A 23,075-nucleotide genomic window follows, 5' to 3' on the forward strand; every position below is an offset into this window, starting at 1 on the left:
ATCGAGCTGTACGCTCGCATTCACTGCACACTTGAGCACGGTAATATTTCATGTTAATGGCGCTGCAGTTCGGCAGCATTCGGACTTGTAATATGCATAGTGAATGCTTCTATTTGACAAGGCTTGTGACAGCAATTCACTGAACTCTAAATAACAAATCGTCCCCAAAACAAGATTGATTTTACAACTGATAAAGAACAGACAGATACCCTTTTGATATTTTCCTTAGTTAAAATTTTTGGGATTAACTGTTATGCACTGATTATGAAATTTTGCTCCCATAAATATAGTAGGAATGACTTTGGATTGTTCGGGTTTTGCTTTGTTTGATAATTATCATGCAAATGGAATTACGTCGGCCACTACAGCATCATGCACAAAAGTGGAAAAAGTGAGTGTCATGAAACGAGGCATAACTAATCTCCCTGTTACATCAGAGTGCGTTTTTTTTGGCCACTATATTTATGCATTAAAGATTATAATGTTCGGTTACTTTTTTAAATAGGCCCAATGAGAGGGACAATATTCTTGTAATAATTTACTAATACTAATAAAAATGTACTGGGGTCTAAAATGAATGAATAAATGAGTTCTAGCACACGTGAACCAGCGTTAACACCACAAACAAGGAAAGGGAATTAGAGCCTCCATTAATCACAAGTTAGAAAAGCAACTGTGCGCAGCTTTCAGCAAAGCTTTTAAAGCGCGCATAGTGAAACATTACGGGCAACTATAGCAGACGATGAGATTAGCCTGAAGCGTTCACTTTAGCTGAGGGAAGGCGATGACGCTTCACACTTCTAATAAACCGTCAGTTATCCAAAATAAAAACAAACACATTTATATATTCATACATTTTACTTGCAACTCTCATATTTCAGTGCATAAATGTAGACGATTTTGCAAATGACTGCGCAAAATGTAAACAGCTACATAACCAAAATTAGTCTAAGGATATCATGCGCTATCAACAAAGCGAGTGGTGACGTCAGAGAGCATAATTCGTACTCTACTGATATGCTTCTACTTTACTTAAAACATTATTTTTAAAATAATCTAAAGCAGCACGGTGATAACTGAGAACCGGAGTACAACAGGTTCCGGCAATATATGCGATTTCTTGTAAACATATGTAGTGACTTGGCCTTTAGTTGTAAGATCACAAGCTCTTTGTTCTGCGCGATGTTATTTCTAAAAATAAACACTTTGATTGCAAAATCGTACTTGAAAATTATTATCTAGTATAGGAAACTGAAGACTAACACTGCCTCGCCAAACTTTATTGTTGTGCCAGCAGAAAACTAAGATTTCACCTGTCATCATATGTTCTCGTAAAGTATAAAAGAATAATCCATGGTTTAGTCTTTTGTGCTGTGACTGTGATGGTCAAATAGCCTTTGTTTGGCCACACCCAGTTTCGCCATTTCTGTTTTGCTTCCGGTAATAAAGAAAACAATAACACTACTAATAAATGTAATACGTCACTTAGTGGACTTCAAATAAGAAATGCAAGAATTAAAGTTGACTTGTTTTTTTAAAATACATTTTTAAAAGACCATTATTTATTATACAAACAGCCTTCATCACATAGGTAAAATTGTGTTAGCTATCCTATATTCTTCAGCTATAACAGCGACAACGGTAACCATACAAAAAGTTGAAGTAGTTGTTAATAGCATCCTTAATAAAAGAAAACAATCTGGTTTTGCGCATTTATATAAAAAAGCTAATTATCGAAGGTCGATTAAAAATGTATATATGTATAGCCTACATGTTTTTCTAAAACAGATAGCAATAAGAAAATATTAGTAATCTATATACACATAAATTAAAAATATCAAATAACAATATAAAAAGGAATTTTTTTGTACCAAGAATAATTTCACGACGAGCAAATGTGGTTTTATGCGAATCCACAGATGAAAAAACAGTAAGCTTCCAGAAATTCACGCACTCCATTTTCTCTCCATCCATTTCTTGCACTTTTTTCCCTGCCTCTGCCTCCCTACCTTCTCTAAGAACTGTAATGTCTCTAACTTTCCCGTTCTTTGTCATTATTTACAGGTTGATCAATGCTGATAAGTCTAGGAAGAGAGCTTTATGGACACGGAGACGGTGTCTTCCTCCGGCAAGAAGTTGCAGGCACTTTGCAACTCGGGGTTTACGCACTCCGCCAGGCTATTGGCTATTGGACCGTCACGTGACTCAAGGCTTCACCCGCAACGCCTAGGCAATTAAATGTTGAGTGAGTATAGACTACTTTTTATATATCGTTTCGAAAATTAATGATTGGAATTAGACAAGAGGCGTTCCAAAATGCAAGCGAAACTATACGCATCAGATAATGCTAGTTTCGTGCCCAAAACACTTTTTAAGCATCAGTTTCTCTGTTCTGTGGACCAACCGTGTTATCCATGTGTTATGCAGGAGGGCAGTTCTTCACTCGACCTTCATATGGTCAGAGCAGGTCACGGTAAAGGCCACACGTGGGACTCGCAGGATTATTTTCTTCAGAAACCTCACGCGACGTATGCTAGTGACAGCCGAATCACGAGTGGGATCCAACTTCAGTGCATGAAGCAGGTGGACCAAAATAAGGGGGTGTCAGTAAAAAGTAACGGAACAAGCAGTAACGGCGTCTTCTTCAAGAATGTCTACCCCTGGATGAGAGAGACACAGTCTGCCAGTTCAAGTCATGATACACCCAACTGCTGTCAATCAGGTTTGAATTTTTATTTTATTTATTTTTATTTGCTGAGGAATAGATGTTTTTAGGAGTAACTGTAAATCGTATATCGTATATATGAGGATTTCCAGTAAAAAAAAAAAAAAGAACTAATTTGGTTTGAGAGTTTGATATTATACTTAAGCACTGGCACCTGAAAACCTAAAATTAAGCTAATTACGTGTGAAATTATTTATTATAGTTAGTAATCAATAATAATTTACCTAAAATTTAGAATTTAGCTTGGTGCAAGTTTAAGAAAAGTAGTGACCTAAAGCAGTAGAAAGTTTTAGTCAGGGTATAAAACATGAAAAAGAAAACAAAAGCTAAGGTAATTACCATTTATAGTGAACACGTTTATATTCATAAGGAACCAACAGAAGGAAGAAGTTCCACTAACTAGTTCAAGGTATTGTTCAGGAATTCCTCATAATAACATAATAATAAAGTAGGCTATGAGACAGGTATTTAAGCAACGATGGAATGCTTAAGTGTTTTTACTCCCACAGATAATTAAAAACACAATTATTAAAAATCTCCGAAAAGATTTTGATTTGTAGTATTGCTCCCCTTCTAAAGATTTTTTTTCCTTGTGCCTGTTATTGTAATAAATATATTGGATTTGCCTAACATTAAGGGGGAAAGCAATACTAGAACTTTCAGAGGAATTAATATTTTATGGAAATTACTACCTTTAACGTGCATAGTGGGATTTGCACACAAGCCTAGTAAGTTTGCGGACTGTTCAGCTTGTTTCAACATGAATTATGCCCACAAATTCTTCACTGCGTAGTTAAAAAAAAAAAATCACAGGTCAGGTCTTTTCAAAAATACACCAGTTGAATGAGAACCTGGTGATGTCATTAGTGTTCAGCATTTGGACTGTGAAGACTGTGCCAGAAGTCCTCAGAATGATTAATATGGGAAAAAATGTGAAGCAGCTTGCTGTTTGATGTTACAGCAGAACAAAATGCTTCGCCTCCAGTCTAAAGAAGAAAATTTAATTTAATAAGTTCTATCCCTGAAGATGAATAACACAGATTGTTAAAAAGGGAAAAAAACACAATACTTTTCTTGCTTATTGTTTTTCCAAGTCCTGCAATTAGCTAGATTATTACATTTATTATATTAATAGTCCTACATGTTACAAGATTAGATTAAACATGATAATATTCTGGGAGTTAGTGTATGAAGGTAATTTAGACTAATGGGAAAGCCAAGCTAAGTGTGTGCCAAAACATGGCTTTTGCACTAAATGATTTTAAGCATGTAATTAATTGTCATGATTGATGTATTCTTAAGTTTTGTATTGCACAGTGTATAAAAGTCTACAGCAGGTATCAGAGCTCTAAAGTCCCCAGTTCAATCCTGAGCTGAGGTCACAGTCTATGTAAAGTTTTGCTTATTCTCTTTCTGTTTGTGTCACTTTCCTCCGGCTTCTCCGTTTTACTTCCACCTTCCAAAATCATGCTAGTCTGTGAGTTGGCTAGAGCTCACTGGGCGTGAATGATGCCATGTAATGGATTGGTGTCCCAACCAGGGTGTGGTCACCACATTATGCCCCATGTTCCTGAGACTGTATAGGCCCTGGATAACTGTGAACCTGACCATGAAAAATCAGTTGCAGAATATGGAGGGTTATCTGGTTTTAATAGTTTAAAATATAATTCAGAGACATAGTGTAAATTTTTGACCTCAACAACTCTGTTTTCCCAGGGGCATCATATAACAGTGGTGAGCTGGATTTTCCTGAGATAGCAGGAAGCAATGACAGAAGCTCCAGTAGAAAGCGTATACGAACAGCTTTTACCTCTTCCCAACTGCTGGAACTTGAGAAAGAGTTTCACTTCAGTGCTTACCTGTGTCGCCCACGGCGCCTTGAGATGGCATCACTGCTGAAGCTTACTGACCGACAGATTAAAATCTGGTTCCAAAACCGCCGCATGAAGTACAAGAAAGACAACAAGGGTAAAGCAGTGCTTTGGTCATCCTATTTAAGTGTCCCATCTTCGGGAGAAGGTAATACTGGTGCAGGGGAGATTACAGCTACAGACTCACACAGCCTTCAGTACTTCAGTCAGCCGATTATGAACTGCTCTCAAAGTGGTTATGAAGATCCTATATACAGAGAATGGTTCTTGCTTAAAAAGCCAGCTATACCTATTAAAGACATTTCAGCAGATCTCAGTAATGCCCCCCAATCTGTCCACAGACTTGAAACTTTGAATTTAGCTGTTTGTGCCAACCAGATGAAAGCTTCATCCTGGCAGCTCCTGGACTCTCATACATATAACTGACTGTGCCAATTTAGAATTAGCCATTTATTCAGGTTCAGATCTGTTTAGCACATTGTCCTTGTTTAACAAATTTTATTTGATTTTATTAAAACCACAAAAAGAAAGAAACATAAGATTTTCAAATCATAAGAAGAAATAAACTGGGTTTAGCTGTTAGAATGTTTTTTTTGTTTGTTTGTTTTTTGCTTTATTCATGTAAAATCCAACCAAATCCCTCTTGCTAAAATTTCTACAGGTTTCACATGAGATTGAAGTTGTCATGCCATACTCTGCCACACAGCTGCTATCACTTTGAGAAGAGGCAAGATTTGTTGCCCTTAGAAGCTGACTTAGAGGCAGATCATTGACTTAAAAGTGCTGGAGAGCCAAGTTTACTTTCATGGGCAAAAGGCCAGGGGAGAATTACATTACGTTATCAGCCAGTATGCAGTAAAGCTGGGAGGGTTTCCTCTGTGGATAAGTTGTAGCAGGATCTGTAAAAGTAAAGAGATTTATTAAACATGGACATAAGCCCACTTCTGAAAATTTATCTACTGAACTGAGATAGGTTGGGGGGAAGCACAAGAACCCTCCGCCCATAAGCAATAGTATTTGCTGTTATTAAATTTAATGTGTATTATGAGCATGGGTGGAATAAGTAAAGAAAAACTTTGCACAAATGTAGGGCAAATTGTATTACTTTACTTTGCTATTTGGGGTTGCAAAGATTTACAGAATGTTTTTTTTTTCCAAAGAACAAGTATTCTAAGTCAAACAAGCATGTAACCACTTTGTTTTTTTTAGTACTTGGTTCTTATTTGTTTTATTGTATTACCTCATGCTGAAGTAAGTAAGACATTATGTATTGATTTCTGTATTATGTATTTGGTGTACTTTATTAACTTGGTAATTATTCAGTTCATGCAAACTGCAATTATTTGTAAATAATACTGTAAATATGTTTATGAAAAATCATGATAAACGATCTAAAAAGGAACTGGCAATACAGGTCATGGAAGAATTATGTACTGTCACTCATCTTTCTTTGGCGTTACATATTTCAATCAATTTAAATAGGAAAATGTTTTTTATTCTATGTTTATTATTCACTTTGACTTACATTTCAATAAAATGAAATAACGCATGTATTAAAAAAGTACTGGTTGTGGTTACGCTGCATGTTGTCAACCTGACGGGTCTCTCAAAATGATCCTGACAAGTCGGTGACGTCACTCTGTGCATACAGGGTCATGTATTTGCCCAAAGGTGAACTTTTAAGGTTTTCAGCATCCAGCAGCAGTGTGTTTTGTATTCTGTAAAACAATCTACATAAGCGTGCCCTCCCCCGCCCCCACCTCTCATTCCCCTAACATTAATCATCCAGACAAGGCTTCTCATTCCCACTCTGCTGCTGCAGCCGCCCAAGTGGCGAACCCGCTGGGCATCAGCGCTGCCAGTTTACCCCCCCCCCCCACTCCCCTCCCAATCCCAAATCCAATCCAACTCTTCTTCAATAAGTGAAGGAGCACAGTACCAGATTAAAGACATATATTAAATAAAAAATGTTACTTTTCTACAAGAAACTCTCATGTACATTTCTATATTGTCACTGAGAAGGACACATTAGTGGGTGCTGCACAAGGGCTTGCTTGTGCCATAGCTCATTTTGATTAATTATGTTTAATTAAGGTGTCATCTTGAGTCATTTTTATAAAACTAATCAAGGAATAGCAAAAACATCTACTCATTCGAAATATCACCTTTAGTTCACTTTTACACTTGGCCATAAATCATTTTCTGATTCAAGCCTAATTGACCTGAGTTATTTGAATCAGCCTAGTCAACATACAGTATGATATTAGATTTTATTTCTTACTTAGATGATGAGGATTCTCACTTTTATGGATAATTCACAGTTAATTTACTTAAATTACTGGGTAAATAATAAAAACTGAATAAATCCTATACTGCACTGTTTAGGTTTATTTAATGATTGCATTAAAATGAGCATTAATTTAGTCTTTGGTCTGCTGCCTGCTGGAGAATAGAGGGTAGAGTGTTCATGTCCCTGCTGTACTGTATGCCTACCATCCATCACCACGCAGCAGTATTCTTTATGCAAAGCAGGAGCTGGCCTCCTGGTGGCCTCTTCACGTGACAAAAAAGAGTGAACACTTTAAGGAATGCTTGGTTTTATTGCAATCATAAGTATATACGTGCATATCCTGTTTTTTTTCACTGATTTTATTAGTCCAAAGTTGGGTTTAACTGCATTTGTCAGTTGTAAAGAGTTTGGAACCATAGAGACAGTGGGGTACAGTGGAAATTAGAAGCCTATTTATTTATGTACATATCTATGCACCATTTCTATGTTCACAGCAAGCAGCTGACCAAAAGCAGGCCTCAGATTTTAGCTGGCATTCTGTTTAATCACAGTATCCTGCCTGTTAAATAAAACTAGTTATATCACTGCATCAATTAGGTATTCCAGATAAAAGAGGAGTATAAAAGGGCCACTGCATTCCTAAAGTCAATCATTCAATCCAAGATATCAGCTGAAGAGAAAGAGATAAAGTATCTTAAAGTATCCAGGGACAAATGCTTAACTAGATGTTTGAAGGAAAATGCTGAAACAGATGGAAGCCACATTAAATCCTTTACATTCTTGTGTATATTGACTGACCACTTTTGATTTAAAAGCACATTAAGAAGCATTACATGATCTCTGGCCAAAGATTAAAGATAAGACCATGATGACGACTTCCCCAATAAAACAATCCTATATTTAGACATTCAGAACTACAAAGCAAAAACTCCACTAGATCTTTACAGTACACTCAGCTCCAGCAGGCCTGAATTATGTTATGTAGCTGCACTGCAATACATGTGGGAAAACCAAATTATAGCACCCCAGAAGCCTGCACAATTCTTTAAAATATATTAATGGCCCTGAGAGCAATCAATGTACAATGTTCTCTTAAAATATTGTTTTTTGATTACTATGATCTATGAATTCATTGCACATAATAACTCATGCTATTCTAAAAGCAGTGGCAAAAAGATTTTTCACTTAGCATGCACAGTAATGTACTTACACAATATCTGCATATTAGAAAAAAAAGTGTTCTGCAAAATAGATACACAACCATGTGGAAATGTCTGTGTGTCTGTGTGATGTGTGCGGGTGTGTATTTCAAGTGCACAAATCCACACACACAAGGGGATGGGGGGGGAGAGAGAGAGAGAGAGAGAGAGAGAGAAAATAAAGCTGAAGCTCCAATAAACAGCTACAGTCGCACATCAGTCGCAATTTTGCAAAAGGAATAATCATTTCCTATCTGCTGTTTATTTATTGATGTAAAAGAATTACTTATACACCTATTCATTTTAGAAAACTAATAGGTTAATGTTTCCTTTCTGGCTATATCTTACACTATTTCCTTTCTTGTGATTAGGTTTTCACATTTTCCTCAGCAAACGATGTGAACTCCTAGACAATTTTATTACTATGTGATTTTAGAACAAATAAATGTCACATACTGAGCTAATACTCATGACTACAGAGTTTGTAAGACTATATCACTAGTTTGTACGTATTAGCCTGCAGAAAGCAGAGATTTCGTTCTGCATGAATCCAGGAACTTATGAGACTTACTGGACCAAGAATGAAATTACAGAGCACTCACTTGATAAGGTCTCAAGAGATTTTTTTATTTTTTTTAAATAATTAGAGGAACAACTTCATCGTACCATGCACCATAGGACCAATAAGACACCATCAATACATCACCTTCGAGATTTAGTTAGTAATCCCGCAATCTAGTTAAGGATCTGGAAATTAGATCTAATCAATTAATTCTACAGTCAATTAGCATAACAGATGGTCCACCAGGCATTAAAATTCACATTTTGTCCTCAGATATCTCATGGCTGACTACACTTTGAAAACGGGAGTATAAAATGGAATGGATTATAATGGAATATCATTGCAAATACCAATTAGAAGAATTGGTGATCAGCTCACGTGCCTAACCTATTCCTGTTTAAATTGCTATTAAGGTTCATCAAGTAGGTCTCTTTTTATGTGACCTAACAACTGTACAGGGAACAACTTTACAGTGTGTTTGCATTGTGTAATCAACAGCAATGTGACATCATCAGAATGGTGTTTGACCTTTTTGAACAACAATAATAAACATAGTGATTATTCACTGTGTTTCTATTAACCCATCTCCCATCTTCACTATTTAATTTTTTTTTCCAGTCTTCTTCTTCTCTCTCACTCACACTCTACCACTCTTCAAACAGCTTTCAGTTCATGCTGCTCAGAGGGACTGTTAAGTATCAATTCCCAGTGTCACCTTTATGGCTTTTATTTATTTGTCTGCTTGCTGGTGTGGAACACGGCACACGCATCACTCAGGTAGATGGGTTATAACTCACCTGATAGCGCTCATCAATTTTCACAATTTGACTCCTTGCATCATGTACAACTGTTACTGTCGTATTAAAGAGACACATTATAAAGATCAATGAGTTTTTAAAAGTGCTTCAGTTAAAGGTGATTGCCAGTGATGAACTACAAGTCGTAATGATGCCTGTTGTTCAGTTGTCCCTAATATGGCCCATGATTTCTACAGTGAGGGCTACAATAACATTCACTTTATTACTCTAATTGCACCAATCATTCTTTACATAATGAACAAAACTACAAAAATATTTAAAATGAACTATATTGTGCATTGAAAGCTGAATCATCACTGTGACAATAAAAAAAACTGCTCACAGTTTGCTTTCAAATAAACATAAGCGCATGGCAGTATGAGGACAAAAGCATTGCTTTCCAGCAAACGTTAATGTCCCATGGTAAGGAACTCCGGAAGCACAGTGCAGAGTGTGCTGATATGACGGATGGCATATTGTCACTGTGTTTGGGTTATGACCTGCTGAGCTCAAGCAGGAAGTAGAAAATCCAAGCATTCATATCCTTAGAAGAGTCATAATATATAAGGCATACACTCTTATATGAAAAAAAGGTGTTAAGCAGTACTTCATGTTGTGAATTATTTATTGATGGAGTGGTACCCACAAGCGTACACCTACACAGACAATATGTATCTTGTGAATAGGGTACACTTTTATACATAGAGTGTACTTTTATATTCATAAATTCTTATGTTTAAAAAACATATTAAAGGCATGAAAGATAACAGGTAAGACAAGAAAAGGTAGCATTTAAAAAAAATAGGCACAATGGAAACATCTTTATATACATAATGCTGAATCTTTATATGAGAAAAGACAGACCAATAAAAATATAGATAATACACTGACTATACACATTTAACACCATACATCTTGATTGACTTCCTGGATGCGACCACTAAATCCACAACCATTTTCTTTGTGTCATCAAAGACATCAGTCTTAATTTACACTCGGCAAAATCAAAGAAACAAAGCTCTGGCTTTCTGATGACTCCCATTATTTAGTGCTATTGATGCTATCAGTAAGTATGCTTCAAAGGTTTCCCTCTGTGTCTTTCCTCTTCTCTCCCCGCATGGTACAGTGATATTTCCTAAGCCACAGTCTCTGTTGTTGCCACGCCTAAGATGAAGTAAGAGGAGGGTAGGCGCCTAGAACTGTCCAGCATTAACCAATCATCTGCGACAAGCCCACACTACATTAACAGCGGTGACCTTTTTGCCTGTGCTGACAGTCATCTGTCAGCAGCGCCTCTCTGTTGGCCTTCTCTGCTGCCTCGAGAGGAGAAATAATTAGATCAACGAGGTCAATACAGGGCTACATTGTTTGAGTCGGTCCTTGGTGGTCAGGTGTCAAAACAAGGTAGTGAAATGATCTGGATGTGAGGCTTCAGATCATTGTGGAGGGATGTTATCAGCAACATATCAGAAAGTCTCTATGAATTCACAAAGTATGGATTTCATGACTCTCCCATGATGAGGCATTTCCAGATTCTACCACTATAAATTCTATTTCTTTATAATATTATAATATAATAATGGGATCATATAAATGAGGAAACAATGGAATTACTCATTTTTCAGCCTGAAAAGAAAAACAGACAAGCATATGCACACCTGTTTTTTTTCTCCCTTTTTCCCCAATCCTTAAGCCAAGCACTTCTGCCCCCCCCCCCCCCCCCCAACACACACACACACACACACACACACAAACATACACAGTCTGCTGAAAGCCATTACAGAAATACAATTTCTAATGCCTTCACACAGGTCTGCAATCGACTGCAAACAAATTTATATTCAGCTCGTAAACAGAGAGTTGCAGAGATTTATTTATTGAGCGGAGAGGAGAGAAACAAGCTAGCGCATGAACCTTGGGTAACCCCAGAGCTGACATAAAGATGGATAAGTATACCATGCAAATGTACGGAGGGAAGGGATATATTGCACTCAGTCATTCAGCTGCCTGTAGAATTCCATTAACTCCTCCAGCTGCGACCATATCTCTGGGCTTGTACGAGCACTGAAATACACTGATGATTATTTTCAATAGTTTTTTAATCACTGCCTGGCAATAGTAAGGTTTTTCCTTTTTTTACTATAAGTAGATGTTTCCTCTTTTGCTTACTACAGCAGTTCATACACAGGATGGACTGTATGGATTACAAATGATGCCAATCTATAAATGAAAATACATTTTAGTATCAAATTTTTTTTTGTTGTTAAATTGTTTATTATTACTGCTACTGACAATTAAAAACACAGCAGATAGAGGAAAAGGCAAAATAAAAGACAATACTAAACAAGTTTTTTTTATATATATATATCGTTGAACATATGTGTATTTGCAAATAGATATTACATGTATGTGTGTGCGCTTTTAAACAACTCCCCCCCTATTTTTTTAATTTGCTGTAGGGCTGCATACATTAATAAGCTGATAGCCAGCTCTTGTAGAGACTAGCAGGCGATTCTAGAGTGAGTCAAAGAAGAGTTTATTAAAATAGGATTATGGCTTCCCTTTTTAGTGTTAATATATGGACAAATTTCCGCCGGAGAGAAAATCATGTTTGCAGTTCTCCGATTTGTGTCTGTACTGATCAAGTTTTTAAAATAAATGCGGGGGAAAGAAAAGGCCTGTTGAAAGTTTTGGTATGTTGTGATATTTGTGAAGTTTGCCATAATGAGATAATGAGTAATGAGAATTGCAAACAGAATAATTTCATTATCTACACATTTGCAAAATACAAAAATATGCATAAATTATGGGATAATGTAATTGTAAACAGATAACTAATGGAGTTACATTTATGCAATATACCAGTATTACCAACGATTTAAAAAATTAGGGAAAACGTCTTGGACTTGTATTTGTTGTCTAGCATAGAATTACATTCCATCGATATTGTCTTATTATAGAAACTATGTATATCAGATTTTTGTATTGCAGTTTGACATACATTCTGCAGTTTTTTTATTTAATAGAATAATCAGTTCTTTCTTTTGATACAGGAGACAGTTGCTGATTATCATTTGACCGGTGCATGACCTCCGAGCAGCAGCTGCTTATAGCTCACAGCAGAACACACCATAATCAAGTGGGTACCATGTTTAGCTAATTTAAAAAACACAAAGTTAAGAGTTACAAAAGCAACGAGCAACTGTGTCCTTCGAAATCAATGAGGTAAACTGAAGGTCATCTGTGATTTTACATTAAAAATGTAGATAAAAACCTACAATATATACTTCCAAAATGGTGTTTTATAGAGTTTAAGAATCATTTATGGTCATGTTGTAAGTTTTTATGGCTCTATAGTGTAGGTAGCCTGGCTAGTCAATTATAAATTATTATCATGAGAGGAAATTGAATCCATATGGGCTATAAAAAAAAAACCAGAACTATCCACATAAATAAGCACTAAAACTGCGATTAGTGATATTTTCTTTCATGGGTTCGACCCATGCTAAAGACTTTAATCCTTGACATGAATTTATTTGACATCTCAAAGCAAACATCTGTTTTTATTTGGATTACAAGGCTTTCTAAGTACTGAAGGATAAAAAGAGAGTACACATATACATTCTACGGTGCTTTTAAAAATATGGATATTCACACAGATGTCTCTTTGTGAGAACCTTAAACTGACATATGTAATACACACACCAAGTTTCTTTAAAAGCTTTGTTTAACTTCTACTTACTTTTGCACTTGTGTCTTAGTTTTTTCTTTTTTACAGAAAAAAACTCATAAGCACATAGCATGTAAGCAACATGTTAAAATATTTCAATTAATCTGTGCCTCTTTACTGCAAAAAAGCAAAATTCCTTGGGCTTCTCCTGGATACATTATATCCCTTACTGTAAACAACACATGCTGGTGCATGTGGACTAAGGGTATATAAAAGGTTATGCTTTCTGGCCTGGAATTTTAGTAGCTTTCCATACTTTTAGGTCAGTTTTAACTTAAGACTAGACACATGAATTGTTTAACAGTTTCATTGGGAAAATGTACTGAACAGAGAAAGATAAATATTCATCCTCTTTCTGTTTGATGTCATGTAACATGGGTTATGCTAGTTTTGAGGCGTGGAAAACTGTGTTATAACGATTCAATAGCATTGCCAGTTTTCTTCCTATAAACAAATACCAACAAATCAACCAATCTTAACTGTTTAACTTAATCAGCTTCTTATTCGAACGCTAATTTTAAAGTAACCTTCCCAATGGGTCAAAACTTACTTGCTTTGGCTAGCAAAAAATCAGAGGAATTAGATGTCCAGCTATTGGCCACGAGTTAGGAGGCACGTCATCCCCATCAATCACGGATCCAATGGTTCTACAAGATGCGCGTGTGTGTGCGTGTGTGTGTGGGCTCGGTGCACGCGTTGCCAAAGTAGATTGGGTTACTATCGGATTTAGGCTCGGAGGTTGAAGGACTCATGTGCAAGGGGAATGCTGTCATGACTTTTTAGGAGTTCACCAAAGGCAACTTTACAAACAAGCCAGAGCGCATGGATTTGTATCCAAGCAAACTCCAAATAAAACTACAAGAACGTTTTTAGGCGGCGTTCCACCGTTCAGAATGGACACGGCGCGTGAGAGGAAAGCTCTAGGGATCCGGACCTAAGCCCTCCAGCTCAAGACTGCTCTTTCTTTAATCCACCCGATAGAGTGAACGGGCCGTTTCCGGGGCACACGTCTTCTTGCTTACTTTCACAGGAAAGTTTTGCGAGCTCGGCCCCAATCAACGCACGTGTTTATCAACTCGTGCGATGACCCAAGACATCAATTCGTTTTTCTGGATACCAGTAGCACCAGGCATGCTGGTTTTTACCAACTTTCACGGAGCCACGGAGATGGAAAAACCGATGAACTCGATGAACGAACCAAGCGGGCACCGGTAAGTTGGAAAGTTTTGTGAACTTTAGAAAAATGCTGGATGTGCCAAAAAGATCTGCACCATAACACAACAGACAGCTAATTCACTTACAGTACATCTAAACATAGATTATGAAATGATAAAATTATTTAATAAATTTACAAATAAAGTTAAATAAAAAAAAGTAATTATCAGATTATAAACCCTGAGGCCCTTTATTCAAGGTGTGTACCACGGTTATCTTGAATTATAACTCACATTCCTTAAAAAACTTTTCGAATGCTAGTTTGTTTCAAGTTTTAATCTATCATGTTGAAAAACTTGAATAAGTATGGCTATGTATTAATAATATATACATAAACGTTTTTTTCCTGCACTGAATGATTTACCATGCCAACATTAAGACATACAAGTCCAGTGAAGAGGACGTGGTGAGTGCTGGTCTTCCTAAGGCCAAATTCAAGATCTACACACTTGGCAATGTTTGAGTCATTACTTTTTAGATTAGGCTTCCCATCAACAAAACCTAGTGATGAAAACGTTTATGAGAAAGTTTAAGGAAAACAGACATAATGATCTATAACGCACTCATACCCTCTAGTGGGTCTGCTTTCCCTCGACTACATTTCTTAGTAGGTCCCTGTAAATAGCTAAGAGCCTATTTAAGGGAGTTCAGCTCCCCCTAGCTCCTTGTCTATTAAAGACCAAACAAAGTCCTAGGGAACTTTCCTAATCTCAGTTCTTAATGCAAACCACTGTTAATGATCAGTTTCCAAATTAAAATACTCCTTTCTCAGACATCTCCTTCCAAATTGCAACCCTAGCCTGTACAGTAGAGAACTAATAAACATAGGCACATTTTCTGTGGGTTTGGCTACCTTTGAGTTTTTCTCTCTGTTAAATGTCATATGGGGTAACACAATCTGTCAAATGTATTTTACATTTATTGCTAGTATACAATGCATGTGGTGTCCATATCCTAAGAGGAAGAATACTTTTATAGGCAACACACTTGATGTTAATTAACTCAAAGACATATCAGACTAAAGGTCTTGCACAGCTGTGTTTTTCTGAGATTGCGGTCAGGAGAAATGGGTAGGGAAACTGGGATGGAAGGAAAGGCCAAAAGCCTGTGATTAGCTTGATGTTCAGGAGCATCTGGTGTTTGTCATTTTGATCTACCTTCACTAAAACTGCACAAGTGTTGGGAATTCCAGGTATGTTTTAGCAAGAATGTGAAGTACTCCATTCCTCAGAAGTAGAGAGAGAAATAGAGAGAGGGAGAGAGAATGTGGTTTAAATCTAGTTCTATGATTGCATCTCTGTCAGCACTTACTTACTGGGGTGAAATATTTAAGTATCTAATGCATTACAGCTTACAGAAAAATCATGACCAATGACCTATGGCCATTTCATTCGGAGTTGATTCGGATTTTTTCATACTCTTCATTTAATTAAGCCAAGTGAATATTGCTGTAGTGTAATAATTAGCAATATTGTTTACAATCTTTCTGCATGCAAGGCCAAAAAAAAAAGCTCAGTGTTTATTTGTTTATTTTTAAGACATATTGGACTCACTCAGTGACTCATTAGCACATCATGTGGTGGGAGGCAGTTCCCACTGGCTATTGTGTTAAAACACCATGCTCTAAATCCTACAAAAGAGAGTAAAATATATCTGATCTAAATTGCATAATTTTATAGCAGGAGTAGTACTATACTCCTGCTATAAAATTATATATGTGATCTTGTTGTGCAGTTGTAGTGCATCTGGCTCAAGGGACAGCATAGTATGTGTTCTAAGATGCTTTTCTCCTCACCCTAGTTGTAAAGAGTGTTTTTTTAAATGAACATAGGCTTCTTGTCAACTTGACCAAGAATGTGTCTTCATCAGCATAGTATATTCACTCTTGGAATTACTACAGAATTACCATCCACCTGATGTTTTTGTCTCTTCCACCATTCTGTGTGAACTCTAGAGTGAGTGTCTATGTGAAAACTGTGTGTCAAAATGCCAGGAGATCAGCATTTTCTGGAATACTGGAATAACAAATCCATCCAGCACCAGCTAACATGTCACAGTCCAAATCTCCCAAAGTTCTCCCATTATGATCATTATGTTAATATTCCCTGAAGCTCTTGACCTGTAAATGCATTTTTTGCATTTTCTTTTTGACACATGATTGGCTGATTGGGTAGTTTATGAACAACCAGGCGTTTTAGTTAATATGAGCAGTGTGTGTGTGTGTGTGTGTGTGTGTGTGTGTGTGTCTGTCTGTCTGTCTGTCTGTGTTATGTGAGTGTGTACAGATTATTTGTGTAGATCAGCAAAAGCCCTTTTCAACTCTGTGTAACCAGATCCTTCAGCATTTTGTATATATTCCCACAACACCATCCTTCAATTACGGTCTGACAGCACCTGAATTACAGTGGGTTGGATGTCCAGATGACTAAGGCAATCTGGATCGATCTTTGCTGCTTTCTCTTCTCCGGTCACTCGGGGTTAGTCGGCATCGCCATCCCACATCTCCAAATGAGCCTCTCCAAATCAATCCTAGTTTGCTTCCTTTATGCCTTTTTCTTTCAGAAGCAGATTTCTGATATTGAAATGTTCTTGATTTGTGTAAACATAAAAAATAAACAAAAAATTTGTTGCAGGGTTTGAAATTGAACCTTTGAGGGCTTCTGTGTAATGTGTGATTTTTGTATCATTGTTACTAAGCAGAACCTTTTTCGACATCAAATACCTTACTGTTATTTTAAACCATACAATAAATTTTTAGAAGAACTCTTAAAAACATGAATGTTTCTTTGTTCCTGACAGTCAAAGGTGACCTTAAATTCTCTTTTGCTCATCCATTATTTATTTATACAGTTTGATTTTTTTCATTGTTTTAGCTAAAATGACAAAAACCCGTAAACAGTGGCAAGAGCTGTCAAAGACAATCCATATTTTACTACAGTCCTTAGAAAGGGCCAAGTTTATGTTTTTGTGTCAGAGAGAGAGAGAGAATGTGAAAGAAATTGTGTGTATTTCTTCAAAGCTGTAAAGGTTGCCTGAAGATGTTTGAGGTAAAACCTCATTTTATTTTACTATCAGTAGCTAGTTAGGTGATATCTTGTTCATTTATTGTGAATGGCTAGAAGTTTCTTGTCTAGATTACTAAAAACACTAATTACCTTCCCCTGCAGTGTCAGTCTTGCCATTTTAAATGGGTCTTAAATGGTGGCACACACCTAAAATATCTATTGCTGAACTAAAACTTTAAATCAACAAGCAAACCAGATTGGAATGAGTGCTTAGCAGTACATTGGTAACCTGGATTTTAACTATTGATCTACATAGTTAGTATATAACCAGTGTTAACAGAATTATGATTATAAGTTATTTAATCATTAGCTCCCCGCTAAGACTGGTTCCTTAACCTATCTTTGGATGGCTACCAATTCTTTCTATTATTCTAGTATTACAACTTGATTCTTTTTGGAAAGAAAAACCCACTAGTGATAGCTTTTGCATAAAGTTGGACATCTCTAACTGTTTACGTTGTTATGTTTAAACCATTTGTTTTAAAGAATTACCCTCTAGTTTGTGCATGCTTACATATTTTGTTGTCATTCAGGGGTCTTTAATCCATTCAGTTGGTGAGACATATACATCATCAGAATGCAAAGATATAACCATGAAGAAGATACCCTCTGTTAACTCCAATTTTTATCTGGCCACTTACTAGTTTAAGGAGAGAATAACTGTGTATATCCTTAGACCAAACCCCAAGCTGAACTGAGCCTCTATGATTCAGAAAATGATTCTTCATAATAGAATATATATTGTTTACAATATGTCAACATAACTGTCTAGCTGATCACAAGAAAATCAAACTAATTAGTAGACACTATAACTATGTAAGTATATGTGCTCTTACATTTCATAAGGTGTCAACTGAATATTGCTTATCAGTCTAGATGCGTTAAAAACTTACATTTAAAAAGAGGTTTTTTTGAAAGCTACTCTATTGTTTTTTTATGTTGTGTTGAGCTTCACCTTCATATTAACTTCACCTGAGTTAATGTCACTTACTTTTTACGCTGCATTCAGCCAAGGGGTTATTACAATTATGTATGAAAATACTTTTATTTGATCCTGAGAACTTATAAAATCACATAATGAGCATTTTTTTTAGCATTACTGCTTATAGTTTAACAACCATCAATATAATGGTGAAAAAAATAACATGCTGTTTTATTGTTTAAGATTAAAATCCCTTAAATCACTGCTCAGGGAAAGTTTCTCTGAGGTATCTGCACTCAACATAATGTGTTGCACCCAAAAAATGTTCATGAATGCATGAGTCTGACCTTTCTCCTTTGAATAGGTCGAAGGGGAAAATCAGTATCATTGTTTCATCCTTTATATAGACCTCCACCAATAATACTAATAACGTTTTTTTTTTTAACATAATGTGCTAGAAGTTCCTTTAGACACATTTTGGTGGATAGAGACTCTGTCTTGCAGCATGCCCTTAGCTACCACTGTCTAGACCAAATGTGGAAGGACAGTTTTCCTGTTTAGTCTTCAGCTCATATAGAATCCCAAACTCCCATAACATGATAATGCCTAGAGCATTAAAATTAAGAATTTGAATAATCATAAATAAATGTGTGCTGAAACATTATACATAATACATATACTAATAGTCTAAAATGGAATATTGCATGTTTTTAAAACTGCTCTCATTTTAAGTAAAATGTCAAACTTTTAAACAGTGTGGCAAAATTAAAATGTGGCTAGTTCGGTATTTCATGAGGACCTGAGGAATGGTCCCTAATAAAAGTTGTCCTTAATATGTAAGGCTACAGATGTAGATGTTGTAAAAGATGTGATGTAGTTGTCTAAGCTGTAGGTTGCTTTAAAAAAAAATAGAAATTGCTTTTTTATTCGGAGTAAAATTAGATCAGTTTTACTTAAATATAATCACATTTTATTCTGAGTAAGAAAACATTATTAAATTGATCATCAAATCGTATCTTTAATTTCGGTGGAAAAAAAGTTCAAGCTACCTGCTCTTTGTTCATTCTATTACAGAAGCAGGAATAAAAAAAACATGCTTTTAAAATAATAAATGTGGAATTTTAAAGTACAGAAAACTATAGATATATTTATATTGTGAATAATGGCGATCCACACACCATAAGGCAGGATCAAGAAATGACCTGATCTTCAATTAGATACCTGTTTTATTTTTCATGCCATCTGTTCGAGCTAGCCAGATTATTTTGTAAAGAAGTTGAATCCCAAGGAAAATACTGAAATGAATTAGGGGGATTCTTTTTGTGACAATTTTATTAATTATACTGGCGTCACACCTGCACAAAAAACTCGTACTCGATCCACACAGACGATTCAAAATGCAAATTAACCCATATTATTTTTTACATCAGAATTTTTCATGGGGATTTTCATGTTTATGAACGTTCAAATTTCATGACAACAAAAAAGTTAATTTCTCTCATTTTCTGCTGCAGAGAAAGCCTGTCTACCCGGCGTAAAGAGTTTCCTTATGTGAAAGAGGACGGTGAACAGAATGAAAGCGTGGACAAGTCCCCACACAATGTCCCGGAGCAGCTTCAGATCAAAGCAGCTCACCGAGTTGGAGAAGGAGTTCCATTCCAGCAGGTACCTGACGCTCGCTCGGCAGCTGGAGATCGCGAGAGCGCTGCAGCTTCGTGAGGCGTAGGTCAAAGTCTGGCTGCAAAACAGCCGCATGAAAGCGAGGGAAATGCAGCGGCTCATGGACATATCCGGGACAGGGAACGTGTCTGAAATTACATTCCCACACATCGGGCATGTGCGCGCTTCCAGAGAAGAGTTGGTGCTCAATTCATTGCTGTTAGCAATATAAGCGTTTCCCCCCTCCTGCGCGCATTACGCGCCGACGTTATAAAAAGATTAAGGATCTGTAAGTCAGAAAAAAAGTAATCTGGGAGAAAAATATTTTCATGATTATAATACTGAAAATATAGGAACTGTAGATATTTTGCAACTCAGCGAGCATGTCTGGTGTCCTCCCTAACCTGTTGAAAACTTGCTTCACAAATGCACTTCATTAATAATAATAATAATAATAATAATAATAATAAACAGTAATCATACACATCTATCCATTAATAATTAATAATAATACATATGAACATATAAATAATTTTCTTTGTCCCTAAAATTATAATTCTCATCCTTTCTGATAAAAAAAGCCACTGAAGTGTAGTATTTCGTGCTTTTTTTAGATTTTTTTTATGCGTAAAGTCATCTCCATATGGTCATTGTTTACCCTGAGTATATAGGTACAATATATTCATATTTCTTAGTATTAGATGGTGACAAGGAAATGTGTCGTTTAGTTTTTTTAAGCGTGTATTGCCCTTGGGTTTATCTTCGATGTCAGGTTAGGAAGCAACTATTTATATTTAAATCGCTTAAAAAATATTATTAAGCTAAAAATAAGGGGGCGTAGAATTACAGGAAATATCATAAAAGGTAGCATAACTTCAGTATAACCATGTCAGTTAACAAAAATGTTATGGCGGTGGATATTCATAATGCAAGATTAGTTAACAAAGTCAGAGACAGTCCACACCAGGTTATTTCCTCTACTGTCTTCGCCTGTAGGCCTACACGTTGTACGTGTCATGTTCACGCTGCCAGTGCCTTTATCTGCAAAATAAAGCGCGCTGCAAGTCAGTGCTCCTCGTCTTTCTAAATAATGGCTAAACGCTGTCAACGTACCAAGTGCCTCCACTTAAAGTCGCGTATTTCCAGCCATTTATTCAGAGAACGGGTTAAAAAAAAGGGCCATAAGCTGAACTCAAATTCCCTATCCTAACTTTTCATCTTGATGACATGGGGCACGGCTGTGCACTTTAGAAAAGGGAGAAAAGTTACTTTAGAATACTTCAAGCCTTACACATTAGTCCCTGCAAAAACATCACAGCCGATATGACCATACTACAAACTGTAGACAGTTATTCGAGTTTATTCATTATTATTATTCGTTATTCATTTTTCCTTAATTTACATTGTTTAATTTGTTTTCCGAAGTAAGCTACACATGGCTTTAAGATATTACAATATTGCTCATAGATTTATTGACTACTTTGTTTATTGGCTTTTAATTGATTTGACATTGATCGGGCAGGATGTTTGCCTTTTTAATAAAACACGAGGAGTTAGTACAAGACTGATCATAAATACTTTAACAAAGGAAGCGACCATTTATGTTCTGTGATGCGTCTGGCATTAAAAGCTTTTTGTATTGTCTGCTCGTTAAATGAGTCTGTAAATCTTCCTCTTAACGGTGCTCAGTTATATATATATAAATATATATATATATAACAAAAACTTTGTAACAGTATTAATAAGTAATAAAGAAGTAATAAAATAAACAAATCTTTTTAAATATTATGTAGATTATTTATTCTAGATTTAAAAAAAGCACGCAATCCAAATTTTAATGCAGAGGCAAAAAGTCTCAAAATCTTTGCTTTTATCGACCTTTTCCATAATTTGGACTTTTTTAAAGAACTACAAATTTCTTTAGTATTTTCTTCAGCGACGCTTTTGTTTTTAACGCTAAATTTTTTGGTCATGTTTTTTAAAATAAAGCGTGACTCTACCGCCTTTGCTGCTAATGTATGCACTTACTCTCTAGTCAACCTTTCACCTCTTGACCCCTGTTTGGCTTCAGGACAGCAGTGACCCGGTCAGTGCCTAACTCAGAAGCCCGTGTGTTATTCCGTTGTGCACATTTCCGTGTTCTTGATGTATAGTTTATACTCAAGAAAGACTTCCTGATACCTAAAACTTCCCAAATAATAATAATAATAATAATAATAATTATTATTATTATTATTATTATTATTATTATTATTAGGGTATTATTAATATTATTATTACATAATATAATAAATACTAACAAACAGTATCACTAGCATGTTACGTTTGTATGTGAGGTGAGAAAACTAGTCTATGTGTGGATATATTTTACACAGAAAAGATATAGACCAGGATAAAGGTTATCACGACTATAGGCGCTTCAATTCGAATTGCACCTACTGCATGTCATAATATGCATAACTTAAATATATTAAGCGTAATAGTCTAAAATGATTGTTGACTATGTACGTGTGTTTTAAGGATTTTAAAAATCATGTGAATAAAGGTGTTCTTTGCAAGTATGCGTTTTTGGAGTGGATCACGTGATAGCTTCGCGCTGTTGCACTGTACTCACACACACACACACACACACTCACACGCAGCCAATAACGTCTTATTATAATATTGTAAAAATGTGTATTTTGTAAATAATAATAATAATAATAACAATAATAATAATAAAAGGTATAGTAGTTCTTGTTACTAAGCAGCTTAATTACACATACAAATGTTTTGTCATTTAGTATTTCTATTTGGAATCAAATGTCAAATTGTCATTAAAATCAGAAGCAAAATAATTCGTCAGTTTTCAGTATTTATAGTTATTTACTATTGTGCATATAGAAAGTTTTTATATACAGCACAAATGACAAATATACACACATAATTGGGGTATTCAAGTCAAACCAGGAACACAGTTATGAGAGTAAAATCTAAGTTTATTTAACCATATAATCCCCTGCTACACTAATGAACTTAGAAGGTTTTCTTAGTATACCAA

General features: G+C 35.8%; 1 protein-coding gene across 3 annotated transcripts in view; it reads left to right on the forward strand.

The window, feature by feature from the left end:
• Positions 1-6,140, forward strand: part of hoxc3a (homeobox C3a) — a 58,673-nt gene extending 52,533 nt beyond the window's left edge. For 2 of the 3 annotated variants that reach the window (XM_053482472.1, XM_053482473.1), the window contains exons 2-4: positions 2,065-2,245; positions 2,428-2,722; positions 4,442-6,140. In XM_053482472.1, coding sequence (XP_053338447.1) covers positions 2,455-2,722; positions 4,442-5,022 — 849 coding nt within the window. In that variant the 5' untranslated portion in view covers positions 2,065-2,245; positions 2,428-2,454 and the 3' untranslated portion in view covers positions 5,023-6,140. Of the gene's footprint in view, positions 1-2,064; positions 2,246-2,427; positions 2,723-4,441 lie in introns of those variants that run through there. The other variant, XM_053482470.1, reaches the window with a different exon arrangement.
• Positions 6,141-23,075: the final 16,935 nt, after the last annotated feature.

This window comes from Clarias gariepinus, chromosome 22 (genome assembly GCF_024256425.1).
Source record: "Clarias gariepinus isolate MV-2021 ecotype Netherlands chromosome 22, CGAR_prim_01v2, whole genome shotgun sequence".
Taxonomy (NCBI): domain Eukaryota; kingdom Metazoa; phylum Chordata; class Actinopteri; order Siluriformes; family Clariidae; genus Clarias; species Clarias gariepinus.